Raw genomic sequence first — 16,032 nt, 5'->3', positions numbered from 1 at the left:
ATTGAGATAAATGAAGTGGGTCGTGGTGCAGATCACGTGTTCTTGTTTGATATCTTTTCACTTTATTTTACTTTGAGTTTCTATTTGGTTCCTTTAAGGGTCTGTGACTCTATAGATATTTGGTTCTTTATGTTTGTTTAACTTAATCTTGTGATATTAGGTTATGGGAGGGAAGGGAGAGGAGTGGGTGGAGGAAAAATGGACTCTGAATGGAATATATCATTGTTGAGGAAGACTGCACTGTTATTTTGGATTTGAGTCTTGGAAAATCAAAAATAAAATATTCAAAAAACCACTTCACCTATGAATCTATAGTGGCTTGCTCTACATGAGGGAGACTATGCAGAATGGGAGATCACTTCAGTGAACACCTTAGCTCCATCCACTGCAACAGCAAAGACCTCCTAGTGGCAACCAACCCCTTCAACTCCAAACTCCTTTCCCACACTGTCATGTCAGTCCATGGCCTCATGAGCTGCCAGGTTGAGGCCATCTGCACATTGGAGGAACACCTTGTATTCCATCTCAGCAGTCTTCAACCTGATGGCATCCATATCGACCTCCAATTTCCATTAAATCCCTTCCCTGCTCTCTCCCTCATTCTTTTGTCTCCCTTCCTCCAACTTCCCACCCCGTCTCCTTTCTTAGTCCTTTTCCCTCTCCCCCAAGACTTTTCAGCTTCTTTCTTTCCACCTGGATCCACCTATTAATTGTTAGTTTGTGCCCCTCCCACTTTTCCACCTTTTTATTCAGTTGTCTGCCTGATTTTTGGCACTCCTGAAGAATACTTGTATGTACTCAGCAGATAAAAACAATCCAGTTCATCAGTCCAATGATATCTCTCTGGAAGAACACTCCAATAATTTTTTGCTACTTTGGAGTAAAATTATATTCATTCACAAAAAACAAAAGTTTTTTTTAAAAAATGAAGCAAATAAGCATATGATTTATATCTTATTCACCAGATGGCCAGAGAAGAACAGGCTCCAGGGATTTAACTAGGAATATTTATTTCTATTTCTGTGGCTCACCCCCTCTCATCTCCCTCCACCATCAACACTGGTCACAATGACCTGCCTTTGTACAACAGAGTTGAGTTAGATCTCATGGGAGTTATCGAATGCACAACTACTAAATGATAACTTCCGCCATGTACAAAAGAACTGAGCACAGTTATGAAGCACATCAAAGCAACATTCAATCCAAACCACATCCACAGTGAATATTTTTTAAAAACTTGGCCAGATGCGATCACACTAAGATGATAATCGGACAGTAAGTGATGAGTGTTCACGTGGGCCTGAGGTGATGTTTTCTCAAGCTGAAATATCCATGGGTGGCAGGTCACAACAATGCTACAAACTTGTTCTTCATTTCCATCAATTTGCACTGGAGGAGAAGGCTGTCTGCTCTCAGGCCCCTGCTGCTCTGACTGCACAGTTTTTTGAACACAAGCTGTACCATCTGCAAGTTTGATATTGAAGATGTTACAGATGTCGAAATGACTATATTTCTCCTGGACATCATCCTCCTGGGCAGTCTTAATTCCATTGGCTTGAACATTTTTTGCAATTTTCGGTCATCCTCACCTCTAACTGGTTCCACTGTTTCCACCTTTTCCTACTCCAGTTCATACTTTATTCTCTGACTTCTCCCCACGCCACAGACCCTCCATTTACCCTATAACCTCTTTGCTTTTCCCCAGCTTCTTTCCACTCTTGATATACTCTTTATCACCCCCTTCCTATTTTAATCTTGATATAGTGCCCCAAAGTGAAACATTGACTGACCATTTCTACCCGTGGATGCTGCCTGACCTATTGAGTTCATCCAGCAGCTTATTGTTTATACACATTCCTTGGGTGGTAAGAAGAGTTTGTAGCGGCGGCTACTCTGCTCCTGCGATAACACACGCAACCAGACGGGTTGAGCTCGGTGAGCAGACTAATTTATTGCAGGCTGCTGGGCTGCACTTATACTCCCAGCCCAGACCTGGCTGAGAACCGCGCTGACGTCACCCAGGCATCACGTGGTCCCCAAGCGCAGGTTTCTGAGCCCCGAGCTGGAAGGAAGGGAAATCCCCGACGGTGCCATTTTGGCTGGTTGCCCTGCCGTCTGGCTTACAAGCGGGGCAGGTTTGCCTGCCTTGTGGTGAGCCACCGCAAGTTAATAAAACCTTAAAATTATGGCTTTTACGGAAGAACCGATTAAAGCAGAAGGTAATCGAAATCCAAAATAAACTAAAAAGAGAAAGCTGGAGAAACTCAGCAGGTCAAACGGCATACTTCATATAGCAAATATAAATATACATAACCAACCATGCGGGCTTGAGCCCTTCATCGAGATGTATTCAAAATATAGACAGACACCTGAACAAAATGGTGAGGGGAGGGGGCAGGGGAAAGAGTACAGTCTCAAAGGCAGAAGTTAATAGAAGGATAAGGGAGGGAAGGCACAGCAGCAAACAAGGGGAGGGAGGATTGCTCTGTCACTGGAGAGAGAAGGGGTGGAGAGCTAGAGGAAATAAACCACTCAATCAGCCATTGCGTTGAGCACCTCCTACCCCTTCTGTGACAGAATCTGTGAGTGCCACCTCAGCCGCAGCAGATCTCACAAACTGGTGGAAGAAGTCGTCCTCAGACCAGAGGGATTGTCTTAATCGACCGTTTCGAACAGCATGCATCTCTGAAGAGTTTCTTCAAATATACCTTGTGAATGCAGTCCACTGATTCCTTTTGACTGAAATTGTAAAGGCTTTCATAATGTTTACTCTAATCACAAGAAAACTGAGCAGAATGCTTTTATGATGCCACCACACCCATTGGTCAAATTTTTCCTTCCTTGGAGAACCTGGGTTAAAAAACACTTGTGCAAAGCCAGCAGGTCTCAAGCCTGTTCCACCAGTCAATTCCATTACAGATGCTCTAAACATTACCTCCATTCACCCAACTTCGATAAGCACATCTTTAAGAGGCAGTGTCTCAACAAAGCAGCTTCTATTATCAAGGTCCCTCAATGCCCAGGCCATGCTACCATCAGGAAGGAGGTACAGGAGCCTGAAGATACACACACATTACAGACACAGCTTCTTTTCCTCTGCCATCAGATATCTGAACACTGTCTCACTTTTTCCTCTTTTTGCACTAATTATTTATTTTTAGATATTGTATTGACAGAACTTTGCACATGTAATGGACAATTCTGTGGCCACAAAACAACAAGTTTCATATCATATGCTCAGGACAATAAACCTGAATCTGATTCTGATTAACCTCCACCCCCAAAAAAAACTCTCTTATACTTTGAAGGGCTCAACCCCGAACATTGGTTATGTACCTTTTTCTTTGCTACATAAAGGACCTGCTGAGCTTCTCCAGCATTTTGTGATATTGATTCAATAGCTTTGCCCAACAAAAATCTATTAAATTAGCTTTAAAGTGACTAAATGAAGCAACTTTGAGGGGCAAAAGTTGGGATCTCCACTACCTTTTGTATGTTGGTGTTTCTCTTCCTCTGTACATGTCACCAGAGGAAGGTTGCAGTTTGGAAGACGGTGTTATTTTAATTATGAAACCTCTTGAAGGTCATAAGATCCTACTGACTTTTAACAGCAAGCATTCTAAACCTGCTTGATTTTGACACCATAGGATCCTGTAACTTCCTTTCTAGAAAATTTATTACATGGATTTACAACTTCATCACCGAGACAAAAAGCACTGCACAAGAGAAACGCAGAGGAAATCTGGTCTGGCCAATATCCTTTCCACAACAGAAATTACTTGAATGGAAGGTGAAACAGGCAGGTCTTGGTAGAGGCAAACTTTCACCATTGTTGCATCAAAAATACTGTCATACTCAAGATGACATCTTATTTACAGTGGCTGATTTATAGTAAACATTCACCAAGCCTTTCTCTACACAACAGTTGAATTTGTTTTTCTTTGGCTTGGCTTCGTGAACGAAGATTTATGGAGGGGTATTGTCCACGTCAGCTGCAGGCTCGTTTGTGGCTGACAAGTCTGATGCGGGACAGGCAGACACGGTTGCAGGGGAAAATTGGTGGTTTGGGGTTGGGTGTTGGGTTTTTCCTCCTTTGTCTTTTGTCAGTGAGGTGGGCTCTGCGGTCTTCTTCAAAGGAGGTTGCTGCCCGCCGAACTGTGAGGCGCCAAGATGCACGTTTGGAGGCGAGATCAGCCCACTGGCGGTGGTCAATGTGGCAGGCACCAAGAGCTTTCTTTAGGCAGTCCTTGTACCTTTTCTTTGAAAAGAAAAGTTGAATTTGTAGAGCACCTCTAATGTAATAAAATGTCTTGAGGCATTTTACAGGGATAGTTTTATCAAGCAAAATGCAGCAGAGAAGGTGAAAAATGAGCCTTGGTCAAAGAGATAGATTTGAATAAGAGTTTAAAAAGGAGAAAGAGGCAGGAAACATTGGGGACCGAGTTCCAGGTATAGCTGCCTATGAAGTAAAAACTTCATTCTTGCATGTAGGCTCATAGAACCATACAGCACAGAAACAGCCCCTTCGGACCTCCTAGTCCATGTCAAACTATTACGCTCCCTAATCTCTTCCAAGTACCCCGTATTTCTTCAGAGGCTTCTCGGCTAAATAGAAACCAGGATAATACCGGTGCAGTGAGAAACTTGTGTCCTCTGTATTTCACTCCAATGGACTTTGCACAGTGGAACCCATGGGAAAGGCAGACAATGGCACTCTAGACTTCACAAATGTCATCCAGGCTTGTTATGCCACAATAATGGAAAAGTAAAACTATAAAATAACAAATTAACAAGAGTATTTATGGGCATGTGAAAACTTGCTACCATTAACAGAATCCTAGTGGCAGTAATGTAAGACAAACATGGGTGACACGGTCTCATGGGCTGGAAGAGTTTGTTACCCTGGTCTGCATCTTTAAAATTTAGAGTCTACACTGATACTGGGCTAAATATGTAAGTGAGTGAATGCCCTAGTCATTTTTTGAAAAATGGAAACAGTATTTACCAGCCAGAAGGTCTGTGCTCTCATTTGAAAGATAGTGCACCTCTGACATGGTGCTCGATTGGGAACTCAAATTATGTATTAATAGGACACTGAGAGGTGAGAATTGTAGCAGAATCTACTGACACCATCACTAGATTTAGCACCCAGACTATTTCACAAATTAATTCTCAACAGATTTTACCGTGTCTATGATAGGTGATTGGCAAATATTGAGAATTCCACGCTTGAATTAATGTCACATTTGTCACAATGCTGTGACAGCTGCTCTGGGAAAAGTAATTGACCCAAAAACTGAAAGAAACCACTCAATTAATACACAATGCAGAAAAACATTCATTATACAAAACAAGCGACACTTCAGAGTGTTTTCAAGGATAATATTAACATCCCCCATTTCCTAATAATAACTCTAAATTACCAAATTTAATTCTCCCAGTTAGTGAAGGTACCTGAACCCGCTCATTAGATTAATGATATTGAATAATTTCTGGGTTTGCATTTTTATCCTGAATCCTTCAATTCCAGTAGAAGTCCAAAAATCCAGACTGCTCGGGGATTGGGTCAGTTCGGATTTTCTGGATTCTCGGGCAGTACTTTAAAAATTCAAATTTAAGGAAGAATAAAAGAGAAATGAACAGGTAAATTTTGATAATGTATTCATTAGCAAATACAGCATGCTTCGTTTAACAAAACAAGCAGATTTAAAGAAAAATAAAAATGCCACGATAGATCTGTGGTGCCTATGCATTCACGCACAAAAGCCCGCTAAACTTAAAAAATGACAGTTTTCAAAAAGTCCCAATTCTCAAATGATCTGGATTTCTGGCATCCAGATTTTTGGACTTCTCCTGTAGATTCCAAACTATGACCTTTGCCTGGATCAATCCGGGATAGAGATCTGAACTCTTTGATTACTAAGCCATCCCTCAATTATATTCCTGTCTCAAACTCATTTCAAGGTGTCTATTTATACACCACATGATTAGATCTCAGGCTGCAACTTACTCCCACCCATCCGTTATTCCTTATATATAAATGATTTAACACTCTAAATTTGATTCCTGTCTGTAATCGACCCTTGGGTATCCATCAATCTTTGTATAAAATGCGAATCAGTTGACTAGATGAATGGCCAGTGACCAGCTATCTGTCGGTAATCATGTCTTTAGCATTTGTTACAAATATGGCTATTTGAAAGCCATGATGTGGGAGTATTTGTAAGAATCTCTTGAAACTTGTTGCAATTCGAGTCTTCAACATGGTGGATGAGGACAAGCTGCTGAGGTGCAAAAGAGGATGTACAGGACAGAATAGAGTTCAAGTCTGATTACTGAGGATTTAATAATGTCTTGTCTCTCAGGGGTTAGCCTTTGGTTCTAGTTGAAGTGAAAAAAGTTAAAAAATCTTTTGAAAGAAATTACAAGAATCCTGCACATGCGTGCCGTTCTGTATTTCCACAAAAGGGAAATTACTTTTTTCATAATTCATTGGGAAAATAAAGCAGCAAGCTTTACTGATTAAGTGCCAACACCATTGGTGTTGCAGAGCAAAAAAAATGAGCAGATGCTTCTGCAGTTTTCACTCAAGCTACAGACAGCTGTTCCCTGCTGAACCGGCTGTTCCATCGAATGCAGACATATTGTACCTACCTTTCATTCTGACAGCACGCATTAACTGCACTGCGTGCTGAAGAGTAGCTTTCAGGAACAGCTGCTTACGGCGCACAGCACAGCAATGTTTGCATCACCTTTTCTACTTTTAAAACCTGTCTGGACGGCCATCCCTTGGGACTACCCTCGCGTGGCTTTTAGAGCTTTGGTCATGAGATGCATTATTCTGAACTCCTGCTCGTGGGTGTGAAAGAATATTACTGTATGAGTATCAGAATGATCAGGATAATTAAAGGCCTGTTCCAACACTCTGAAAAGGCAGGCTAAGATTCTTTTCCATTCACACAATTCGAGTGATGTTAATAGAAGCAACTTCCTTTCAAGTTTGAAGCAACAGAATTGTGATATACGGACAAACCAAGTTTCAAAGTGATGGTGCCCAGGAGGCCCAAACATCACAGTCAGAGCCTTACCTGCAAGGTGGCTAAATTTCAAATTCAGTGGTTTAACTAACACAAGGCAGTTGGATAAAAACACAAAGGGAAAATTTTACAGAACTCGAGTGGAACTGGATAGCTCGTTACACAACTCCAAACAAAAATCCCATCAAAAACAGCTCAGATTATTTTTTTTAAATCCTCTCAAAGGATGTGGCATTGGTGGCAAATTAATGTCTAGTCCTAGGCACTCCAGAGAATTAGGTGATCTGCAGTGATTAAGGGGAAGGTAACAAACATTGATTGAATTTTCTGCTAAATGACATCTTGTTACGAATGAAACAACTGTGTTTTTGGATCTAAAATAATATCATTAGTTGCTAAGTGCTTAGGACAAAAGAAATGATAGGAACCCATGTAGAGCTTTAAATCTTTGTTAGGTTAAGCCCAGAGGTTTCGAGCACACTGTTCCAACTGTAGAATCAAAGCGCTTTAAATCTTTGATTCTACAGTTGGAACAGTGTGCTCGAAACCTCTGGGCCTAACCTAACAAAGTGCTAAATCTCCCATCTGTCCAGGTTAAATTCCATCTGCCATTTCTTCTTCCACTTTTCTATCTCAATCTAGATCCTATTAAAATCTCAGATAACATTCATTGTCCAGAACACCACCAAATTTGGTGTCAGACTCAAACTTACTAATTTACTGTTGCCTGTTCTAATAGGAGCATGACATTTCTGAACAAGGCCAGGTTTTCGAACGATAAGACCAAGGTCTACTTTATTAAAAATTAGTAAAAAGATACCCTCTTTGGCATCCTCACCTGTGATAACCATTCCTCATCTTCTTGGCCGCTGTGGTCTGACCCAAGACTGTCACAAGATTCATGCCGTCTAAAGGAGGGTGTGGGACTGCCAGGCGAAACCACTGTCAGAAGTACAAAATATTATTAGTGATTATTGCTGACAACTTTAAACCAAAGGTGTTTTCATACTGCCTTTTAGTCTATTTTACTGCACCATGTGAAAAGGCAGGGATTGTTCTTTGGGTGGGCTGTCAATATTGATGCATTCCCAGAGAATACCTGCAAAATGCCAAGAGCTCCTAGAATATTGGCAAGGTTGTTATGGATCTGCTAGAAATACTGGCACACTTCAAGGGAGATGTTGTAATTAACTGATTCTCCTGGGATTCTTCTGAGAATGGTAGCATACTCCTGGGGTTACTACAAAAACATCATATACTCGAAGGACTCAAGTTCCTACTTGCGAAAGGTAGTATCAACTTCTTAAGTGAAAACTGTGTTATCAATGTGCAAGGATTTTTAAAATGATTATACACAAAAGAAATATGCAACTCAGCCAATTAGTACAAAAAATGTGGTGAAAATTCTCCAGTGGAGTATCAAAAAAAATGTATGTAATATATCTGGCCTTAAACTAAAAACTTTGACAACTGTTTGCAATCCCTTCCCAGGCCCTGGAGTGTTGATGGCTCCTAGAGTCAACATTAGTAAGTGGCTGCTTAAATATTAAGTCATGAGATATTGGTCTTTATTTTGATGTAATTGTGGGAAAGACCTAGTTATTGCAAATGCTTCCTGCCCACAGAACAATCAAATTTATGAAGGAAGTGCTTGCAGCAGGAAATTCCTCTCCGCAATCATTTCCTCAACATCCGAAGAAGAAGTCAGTATGGCTCTGACCTGCTCTTCACAGAAACAAGGCCAGGGTACTGCAGCACGAGCAAATGACATTTCACCTGACCACCAATTACAATTATGAGTTCAATTCCTCTTTAATGATAACATAATGTGGTCTGAACCGTTTTGTGCTGGAGACACGAGGAGAAATCTGTTGGAGACAGATTGTGTCTGCTCATGTCAACATAACGAGAAGCAGTTGTTTCCTGTTCACTGAATAACCTGTTTGCCAATAATCATTCAGTTATCAGGAAGTGAGTGAGAGCCATAAACAGCTGAGTGGAGTGCAGTCACAGTGTTTAATATGGGAGCTCTTGCCATTAGTCATGTAGCATATACACAATGTCTCATCCTCTCTAGAGCCTATTATAAAAGGATTTACAACATGAAATCTCCTTTAAAAAAAGTCATTCATTCTTCCTCAGGTGCAGCCTGCTAACATCACACACAGTAAGGATTAAAAAATAGCCCATACTTTCATTTTTTGTCAACTTACAAAACATTCATGAATATTATTCCATGCATGAATATAGCCTGAAGCACAATGACACTTGGACCAGCTGTCCCATACTCTCCTCCTTTTGCACACACATTAACAGGCATCAAGACTGTCTCAGATAAATACAATAACAAATCTAAAACATTTTTTATGGATGCAAATATATGCACTGCATTATTCCAGAGTTCCACTGCACCTACATTGCCCAAAGGTCAAAGGTTTCAAAGAAAATCATTAATTATCTCCAAGTACTGATGAAACATACCATAATATCATTCTGTTACTTTCCATCTTCAGAGAACAATGAAACTGATTATGGGTAATTGCAACCCTTTCAATGATAAAGGCAAGAGCACATTTCTGGAAAAATAGACTGAATTGCAAAGCGTGGTCACAAAACATGGCATGGTTAGAGTAACTCTGTTACAGAGTCAACGATCCGGGTTCGAATCCCACACTCTTTGTAAGGAGTTTGTACGTTCTCCCCATATCTGCGCGAGTTTCTTCCTCTGGGTGCTCTGGTGTCCTCCCACTGTTCAAAACATACTAGGGGATGTCAATTGGGTATAATTGGGTGGCATGCACTCATGGCTGAAAGGATCTGTTACCATGCTGTATGTCTAAAATTTAAATAAATTTAAACTATTAATAACAGCATAATTCAGTCACAATTAATTTCCATATTTAAAGCTGTGTTTTCTGTATTAATAAAGAAGTAAATACAATGTGATGAAGAGTTCATAACTACTCACTGGCCTTGGTATTGTGGGCAGAGATGCTTATGGAGCACTAGACAATCCACATTTTATGTTCTATGACATGAGAAACCTCCCATCACTGCTATCTAAAATACAAAATAAAACTAAACTGAAATCACAGATTGCAGGTTTATCTCTATTTCTGCACCACTCTGTAAAATTAGCTGAACAAAGATAATTTTCTCCCACTTCCATCCTTAACATGGTCCCTCAATGTCTCACATAAAGCTGCTTGAAGATTCCTCCTTGATTCCTGACCCTTGGGTGCAATCGCTGTGCACTAATTAATTATTAAAGTTTTCTAACAATCAGCCAGTATGAAGATTGTATTTCTCTTATCCTTCATTAGTGTGTCCCACAGGAGTGGTCAGAGTACTGTGTGATTACCTTGTGGCTCATCCTTCTGCCCAGGGGATAATGTCCAATCCAAGCTGTTGCCTGCATCAGGAGTCTGCAGTTTCCCTTCGTCAGGCACATTTTCTCCACCTTTCCTTTGTAAGGAATTGACTCTGAAGTCAATATTGTAAAAGGCAAATTTTTTAAAAATTGATTGTATTGTTTTAATCATTTTTAAAGCGATCGATTTATTTTTAACCTGACATATTGGCACTTTAACTACTAGCTGGTCTCAATGAGTTTTCTAATGGCTTCTTTTCCTTTGATGTGCCATTGCAGGAAGAGCCACAGCACACTATGGTCGAGGTGCATATTCTCCAACAAGGAAGATAAATGAATGAATCAGTGTGCTGCAAGGACAGGAGATGAACAGATTTCTTTGCATGGACAGAAGGGGTAAATGTGGTGGAGTTTGTAAATAGAAATGGCTTTTTGTGTGAACATTTTCTGACTTTATTGTAACATAGAGTATTTATTGTGCTTTTTGCATGGTGAAACATTTCACAGCTTTGTAGCAATCTGCTTGGACATCAGATGCAGCAGGATCAAGTACATTGCCCGCCTATGCCACGTTCACAATGCAGACAATCTGGGCAATTATTGCCTGGTCAGTCTAAAGGCATCATCCCATAACATGTTCAGTGAAGCCCAGAATGGGTTTTGCCAAGACAACCTGATTCCAAACTTCATCACTGCCTTCTGTCAAGGGTGGCAATGAGCTGTATTTAAGGCAGCGATTGATAGGTATCTGAATAGTTAGGGTCTCAAAGGTTATGGGGAGAAGGCAGGGGGTGGGGCTGTGGAAGAGTAGCTCATGATGGAATAGCAGAGCAGTCTCAATGGGCCAAAATGACCTTAGCTTATGGTTTACACCCAAATATGGACCAAAAAGCTGAATTTCAGAAGGTGATTGCCCCGATATAGCGTGGGTTTGAGGAATTCAACATCGAGGGGAAAACTCCAACCAACAGTGGAAGTTTTGAATAACAGGAAAATATTTGTTTGCTGAAAGTCAATTATTTCCAACGTATGAGATTACCACAAGAGCTCCTTGGGACAGTGTTCTGCGCATTCTTCAATTCATTTCGGATTCCTCAGCAAATAACGGTCTGTGTTTGCACATATGGTCCTTCAGGCATGGGATGATGATTGTCAGTCACACCTCTAAAGGGCCAGACTCCTGATTGCAGACATGCAGAAGAGTGGAACAAAGTGTCCAGCTGGAGGAAGGTTTATAGTAGGGGAAGGGATTTGGAGTAGGAGGTAGGAAATCCTGGTTGTAGAGGTAGGCACAGAGACAATGGAAGAAGAGCTCAGCATCATTGGGTGCACAAAGGGGAACAAAGGTGAGGCCTCAACTGAGGACAGAGCATTTTGTTTCCAGGAGGGGAAGGTTGGAGGGCATGGTAAAGACCAGGCAGAGGTTGGGGGGTGGGGGGGGGGAGGGGGTGGGAGTGGGGGGGAGGGAAGAGGGGGGGTTGGTGTCGAGGGGGGGAGGAGGATGGAGTGGATCAGATATAAAGGGTAGGAAGGATCCAAGTGAGGGAGTAAGAGAGCCTGAGGCTCAGTCCTGTGGACCGCTGGGGCCAGGATGGAAGTTCGCGTCAGAGGCTTGGTTCTCTGGTACGCTAGAGCTAGGGTGGGAGTTCACAACGGAGGCTCGGTTCTCTGGATTGCCAGTGTCAGGGTAGGAGTTTGCATCGAAGGCTCAGTTCTCTTGGCCACCAGGGCTGGGGTGGAAGTTTGTGATGGAGGCTCAGTCCTGTGGACTGCTGGGGCTAGGGTGGGAGTTCACAATGGAGGCTTGGTCCTAAGGGTCACTGGTGTGGAGACCTATAATCACAGCATCTGCAAGCTTGTGTTTCACTCCAAGCAATCATCTGACAGTATCAACTGTATCTTCCTGTGACAGGTATTCCCCTAACCTCTTTTACCATCTTTTGCAGTGCCAGTCTTTCAGGTCGTGCAACGGAGAGTCCCGATGCTCTGTCAGCATGGCTATTCCTTGTAGTTGAAGATGATGGCCTTTATTTCATTGAGCCAAAGAGCGAAGATGCCTGTGCATGTATTTGTTTCATGTCTACTTGAATTTGCACTCCAAGAAGCACACAATACTTCACAAATCAACCAACTAGATTCAATGGCATGGAAACCACAATGATTGGAGTTGAGAGATTTGTTACGGCCTTCGTCCACCTTCACAGTCGTTGAGATCAGATTAACTTTGTTCTTTGTCAGGGACCTTACCGCCGTGGGTGGCCCGACCAGGAGCATAGCTCCAGGTGCCATCACTCTTGGGATCTCAGGACCACACAAGCTTCTCCACCACAACACAGTAACAATCCACAGAGAAGCCTGATGCTCCCCCAGTCACCTTCCCCCTTTATCTCTCCTTTTTCCAGTTTCACCCCCCCACAACTCATGTTCTGCCTTTCTCTTCTGGGGGGGCTGGGAAACATAATTTAATGCTATTTTAGCAGTCTTTTGGGCCAATGTCTCAGGGAAACAATAGCAAGTACCAGAGGACTTCTGTTTAAGATGATTGGAGGAAAGTTAAGGGGAGAGTACCTTCTCTCCACCAAGGGTGGGGGTGGAGGCTGGTAAAATAGAGACTCTTGGATAGGCACATGGATGTGAGAAAAATAGAGGGTATGGTTGAAAAACACAAAACCTGCAGATACTGACTGAAGTAAAGAAATAATGCTGGAGAAACTCAGCAGGTCAAACTTTGTACTTCAGGCTTAAGCCCTTCATCAAGATATGATTAAAAATGTAGGCAGGAGCCTGAACAAAATGGCAGGGTGAGGGAGCACTGTCCCACGAGCAGGAGATGATAGGTAGATAAGGGAGGGAGGGGGTAGTGTGTGAATGGAAAGCTGGAGGAAAGAAGATAGAGGGATGGGGAAGAGAGAGAGAATGGGGTGTAGGGTAGCAGAACCTGGAGAAGTCTCTGTTAATGCCATCCAATTGGAGAGTGCCCAGATGGAAAATAAGATGTTGCTCCTCCGATTTAATTTAACGGTACACGAGGATATGAACAAACATGTCAGCACGTGAGTTAAGTACAGATTTGAAATGGTTAGCCACTGATTGTATGGTTGGGAAAGGTTAGATGTCTGTGGAGTAGGCTTGTATGGGTCAGCAAAACATCATGGGCTGAATGGCCTATTCTGTGCTGTAATGCTCTGTGTTCTATGTTCTAACATCATTACTTTTGGCAATGAAACTATATGGCATGAGACTTCATGCAGTATCAGCTCAGCCCAACAAAAATGGGTGGAATCCAATTTCTGGGCCGTTATACTTTGATATGCATATTGGTGATAAATGTAAATTTCATGCTTTCAAGCTTTTGTCACGATTGTGGTGGAGATCTGAGCAAATAATGCTGCACTTCCATCAAGAAATCTCTCAATCAGTGGTTCACAAAATATGCACAACACTTGGACTTAAGAGCAGCAATTAGTGTGAAGTAACTTAATCCGGATTTATCAGCCTTTGTTGCTTGGTTGCTATGAGAAAATGCTCGTTTTTCTTTCTTTCACCTCTGCTATCCACTTGCTGGAATGTGTCACCGTGTTGTAGTTGAGGCACAACCTCATGTTAAAGCAAGAGGTCAGCAGATATTTCTACTGATGAAAGATTCAAAGCTGCACAGGACTGGAGGATTAGATCTGGGTGGCACAAGCAACGATCGGATTTAAACAGAATGCATGCCACGGCCTCCAACCCATCATTCCAATGCACTAAAAGGCTCTGGGGATATATAATAAACTCAGCCCTTGACAAACCCTAAAACCAATTCTCATTGGCAGGCTCTCTCAGGAATATTGAACAGCTGAAAGAGAAGTAAATCACGAAAGTCTGTAGACACCATGGTTGAAGTAAAATCACAATGCTGGAGAAACTCAGCAGGGCAGACAGTGTACCCCAAGAGCAAAGATGAAGGGTGGCCAAACTTAAACGTCAGATGCTTGAGAATCACAAAACATTAAAAAATTTACAAATATTAAGAAATACTTATTCATGTGTGCAATTTTTAAACTGCTAATTTGTATTAATTTTAATAATCAAAAAGTACATATCTGCATCCCAAATATTTTTTAAATCCTGACTGATTATTGTGAGACTCCATCTTGGCTGTGAGTTGTTGAAAATTCGGCTGATATGTTGTGCGAATTAGGTCAGGCGTTGATTTGTTAGGATTGCACGATGCCAGTATCACACTAACACACTACAAATTTCACTGCCTGCAATACAGCCACTAAAATACCACTCTAGTGTGAGCACTGACTTGTACAACTCCTGTCTCAGCCAACATATTTCCGTGAGCCGCATATTACATGTCAAAAGCCTCATGTGGCTCGCGAGCCGTGGTTTGATATATAACCAACGTTTCGGGCTTGAGCAGGTGAAAGAATGGGAGAGGGAGAGTGCCACCACCTAAAAAAAGTAAAAAGGAGATTTAAAAAAAAACCACAAATGAACAAAATGGTTACTTGGAGATGCATGACATAAATACTCAAAATTATTTCTCCAACTAAATGTAGTGTGCCCAGATTATCCTGAGACATGGGGGAGACTGGCTGTACCTCCTCAACACAAGTAGAGGAAGTTGAACCTTGTTTCAGAATAATGGATTGCCAAATTCGTCACTTATCAGGAATGCAGATATTCTCAAAACATCAATGAAGGAGTAAGGATTTGCTCTCCACATTTTAAAATGGGAAAACAGATATGAGATGTTGTGGTTTTAGGCAAGCTGCCATCCATTTCAGGCTGTCATGTGGATCTCTTGACTACAAAGGGATCCCAAGATTACATGCAGTGCTGAAGAAATCTGACCAGTAGTCACCAGTGCTGAGGAGGTGAGAACACGTCAATTACCAGTTGTGTACACCTCCTGACAGACTTTGATGGAATTGAATGTGAAGGGCCAGCAGAACGGATTTGCATGTTTTTTCTTCCTGATTCTCAGCTGGGGCAGACTGGAGATCCCTGTCTTTGATTTTGATGCTGTGAGGAACTTCTGCCCTCGGAAGCATTCATGCCCATTGGAAAATCCAAAATTATTTGGGTAGATAATCATGCTCCCCATAACCCAATCATCCCCTCTTGCCCCATGAGCAAGAGCCAGCGCCAGCACATGCACACATAGCAGGCAGGCAGCTGGATGACAGTAATGGAACTATGGTGCCTCGAGCAGGGAAAGGCACAAAAGTAATCAGTAAACTTGCACATTTAGATTGCAATTAGAGTCAAATGTATTCTGTTCGTTAGTTTTGAACCTCTTCCATTATCCAAAGATGGTTGTAGTTTCAGAAATGCACAGAATCTCATTCCATATTTACTGGAATATTTTATTCCACAGGAAAGCGACAGGGATCTCAAAACAAGGTTTGGTAAAAACTGCAATCTCGAACACTGTACCGAAAAAGCATTATCCAGGAACCCAGTGATGGAGAAAGGGATAACAAAAAGTCACCGTTTTTTTTTTGTTCACTGACCCTGGAGGACAAAGGTCAACTCTAATCAAATATAATGACTGCTAATGCAGACATCTGATCACTAGCTAATTTCAGCAGGTTATGCGGTTCTGTGCAGAGACTCTAGGAGTGGTCGGCT

At 41.8% G+C, this 16,032-nt stretch overlaps 1 protein-coding gene across 9 annotated transcripts in view; it reads right to left on the bottom strand.

The window, feature by feature from the left end:
* bcas3 (BCAS3 microtubule associated cell migration factor) overlaps window positions 1-16,032 on the bottom strand; it is a 728,081-nt gene that overhangs the window by 326,620 nt on the left and 385,429 nt on the right. For all 9 annotated transcript variants that reach the window (XM_069911282.1, XM_069911281.1, XM_069911285.1 and 6 more), the window contains one exon: window positions 7,876-7,979. In XM_069911282.1, coding sequence (XP_069767383.1) covers window positions 7,876-7,979 — 104 coding nt within the window. The remainder of the gene's footprint in view (window positions 1-7,875; window positions 7,980-16,032) is intronic.

The sequence above is a fragment of the Narcine bancroftii genome, chromosome 14, assembly GCF_036971445.1.
Source record: "Narcine bancroftii isolate sNarBan1 chromosome 14, sNarBan1.hap1, whole genome shotgun sequence".
In the NCBI taxonomy this organism is placed as follows: Eukaryota; Metazoa; Chordata; class Chondrichthyes; order Torpediniformes; family Narcinidae; genus Narcine; species Narcine bancroftii.
The sequence above is the reverse complement of the archived record's forward strand: the minus strand, read 5'-3'. Positions and strand labels throughout refer to the sequence as shown.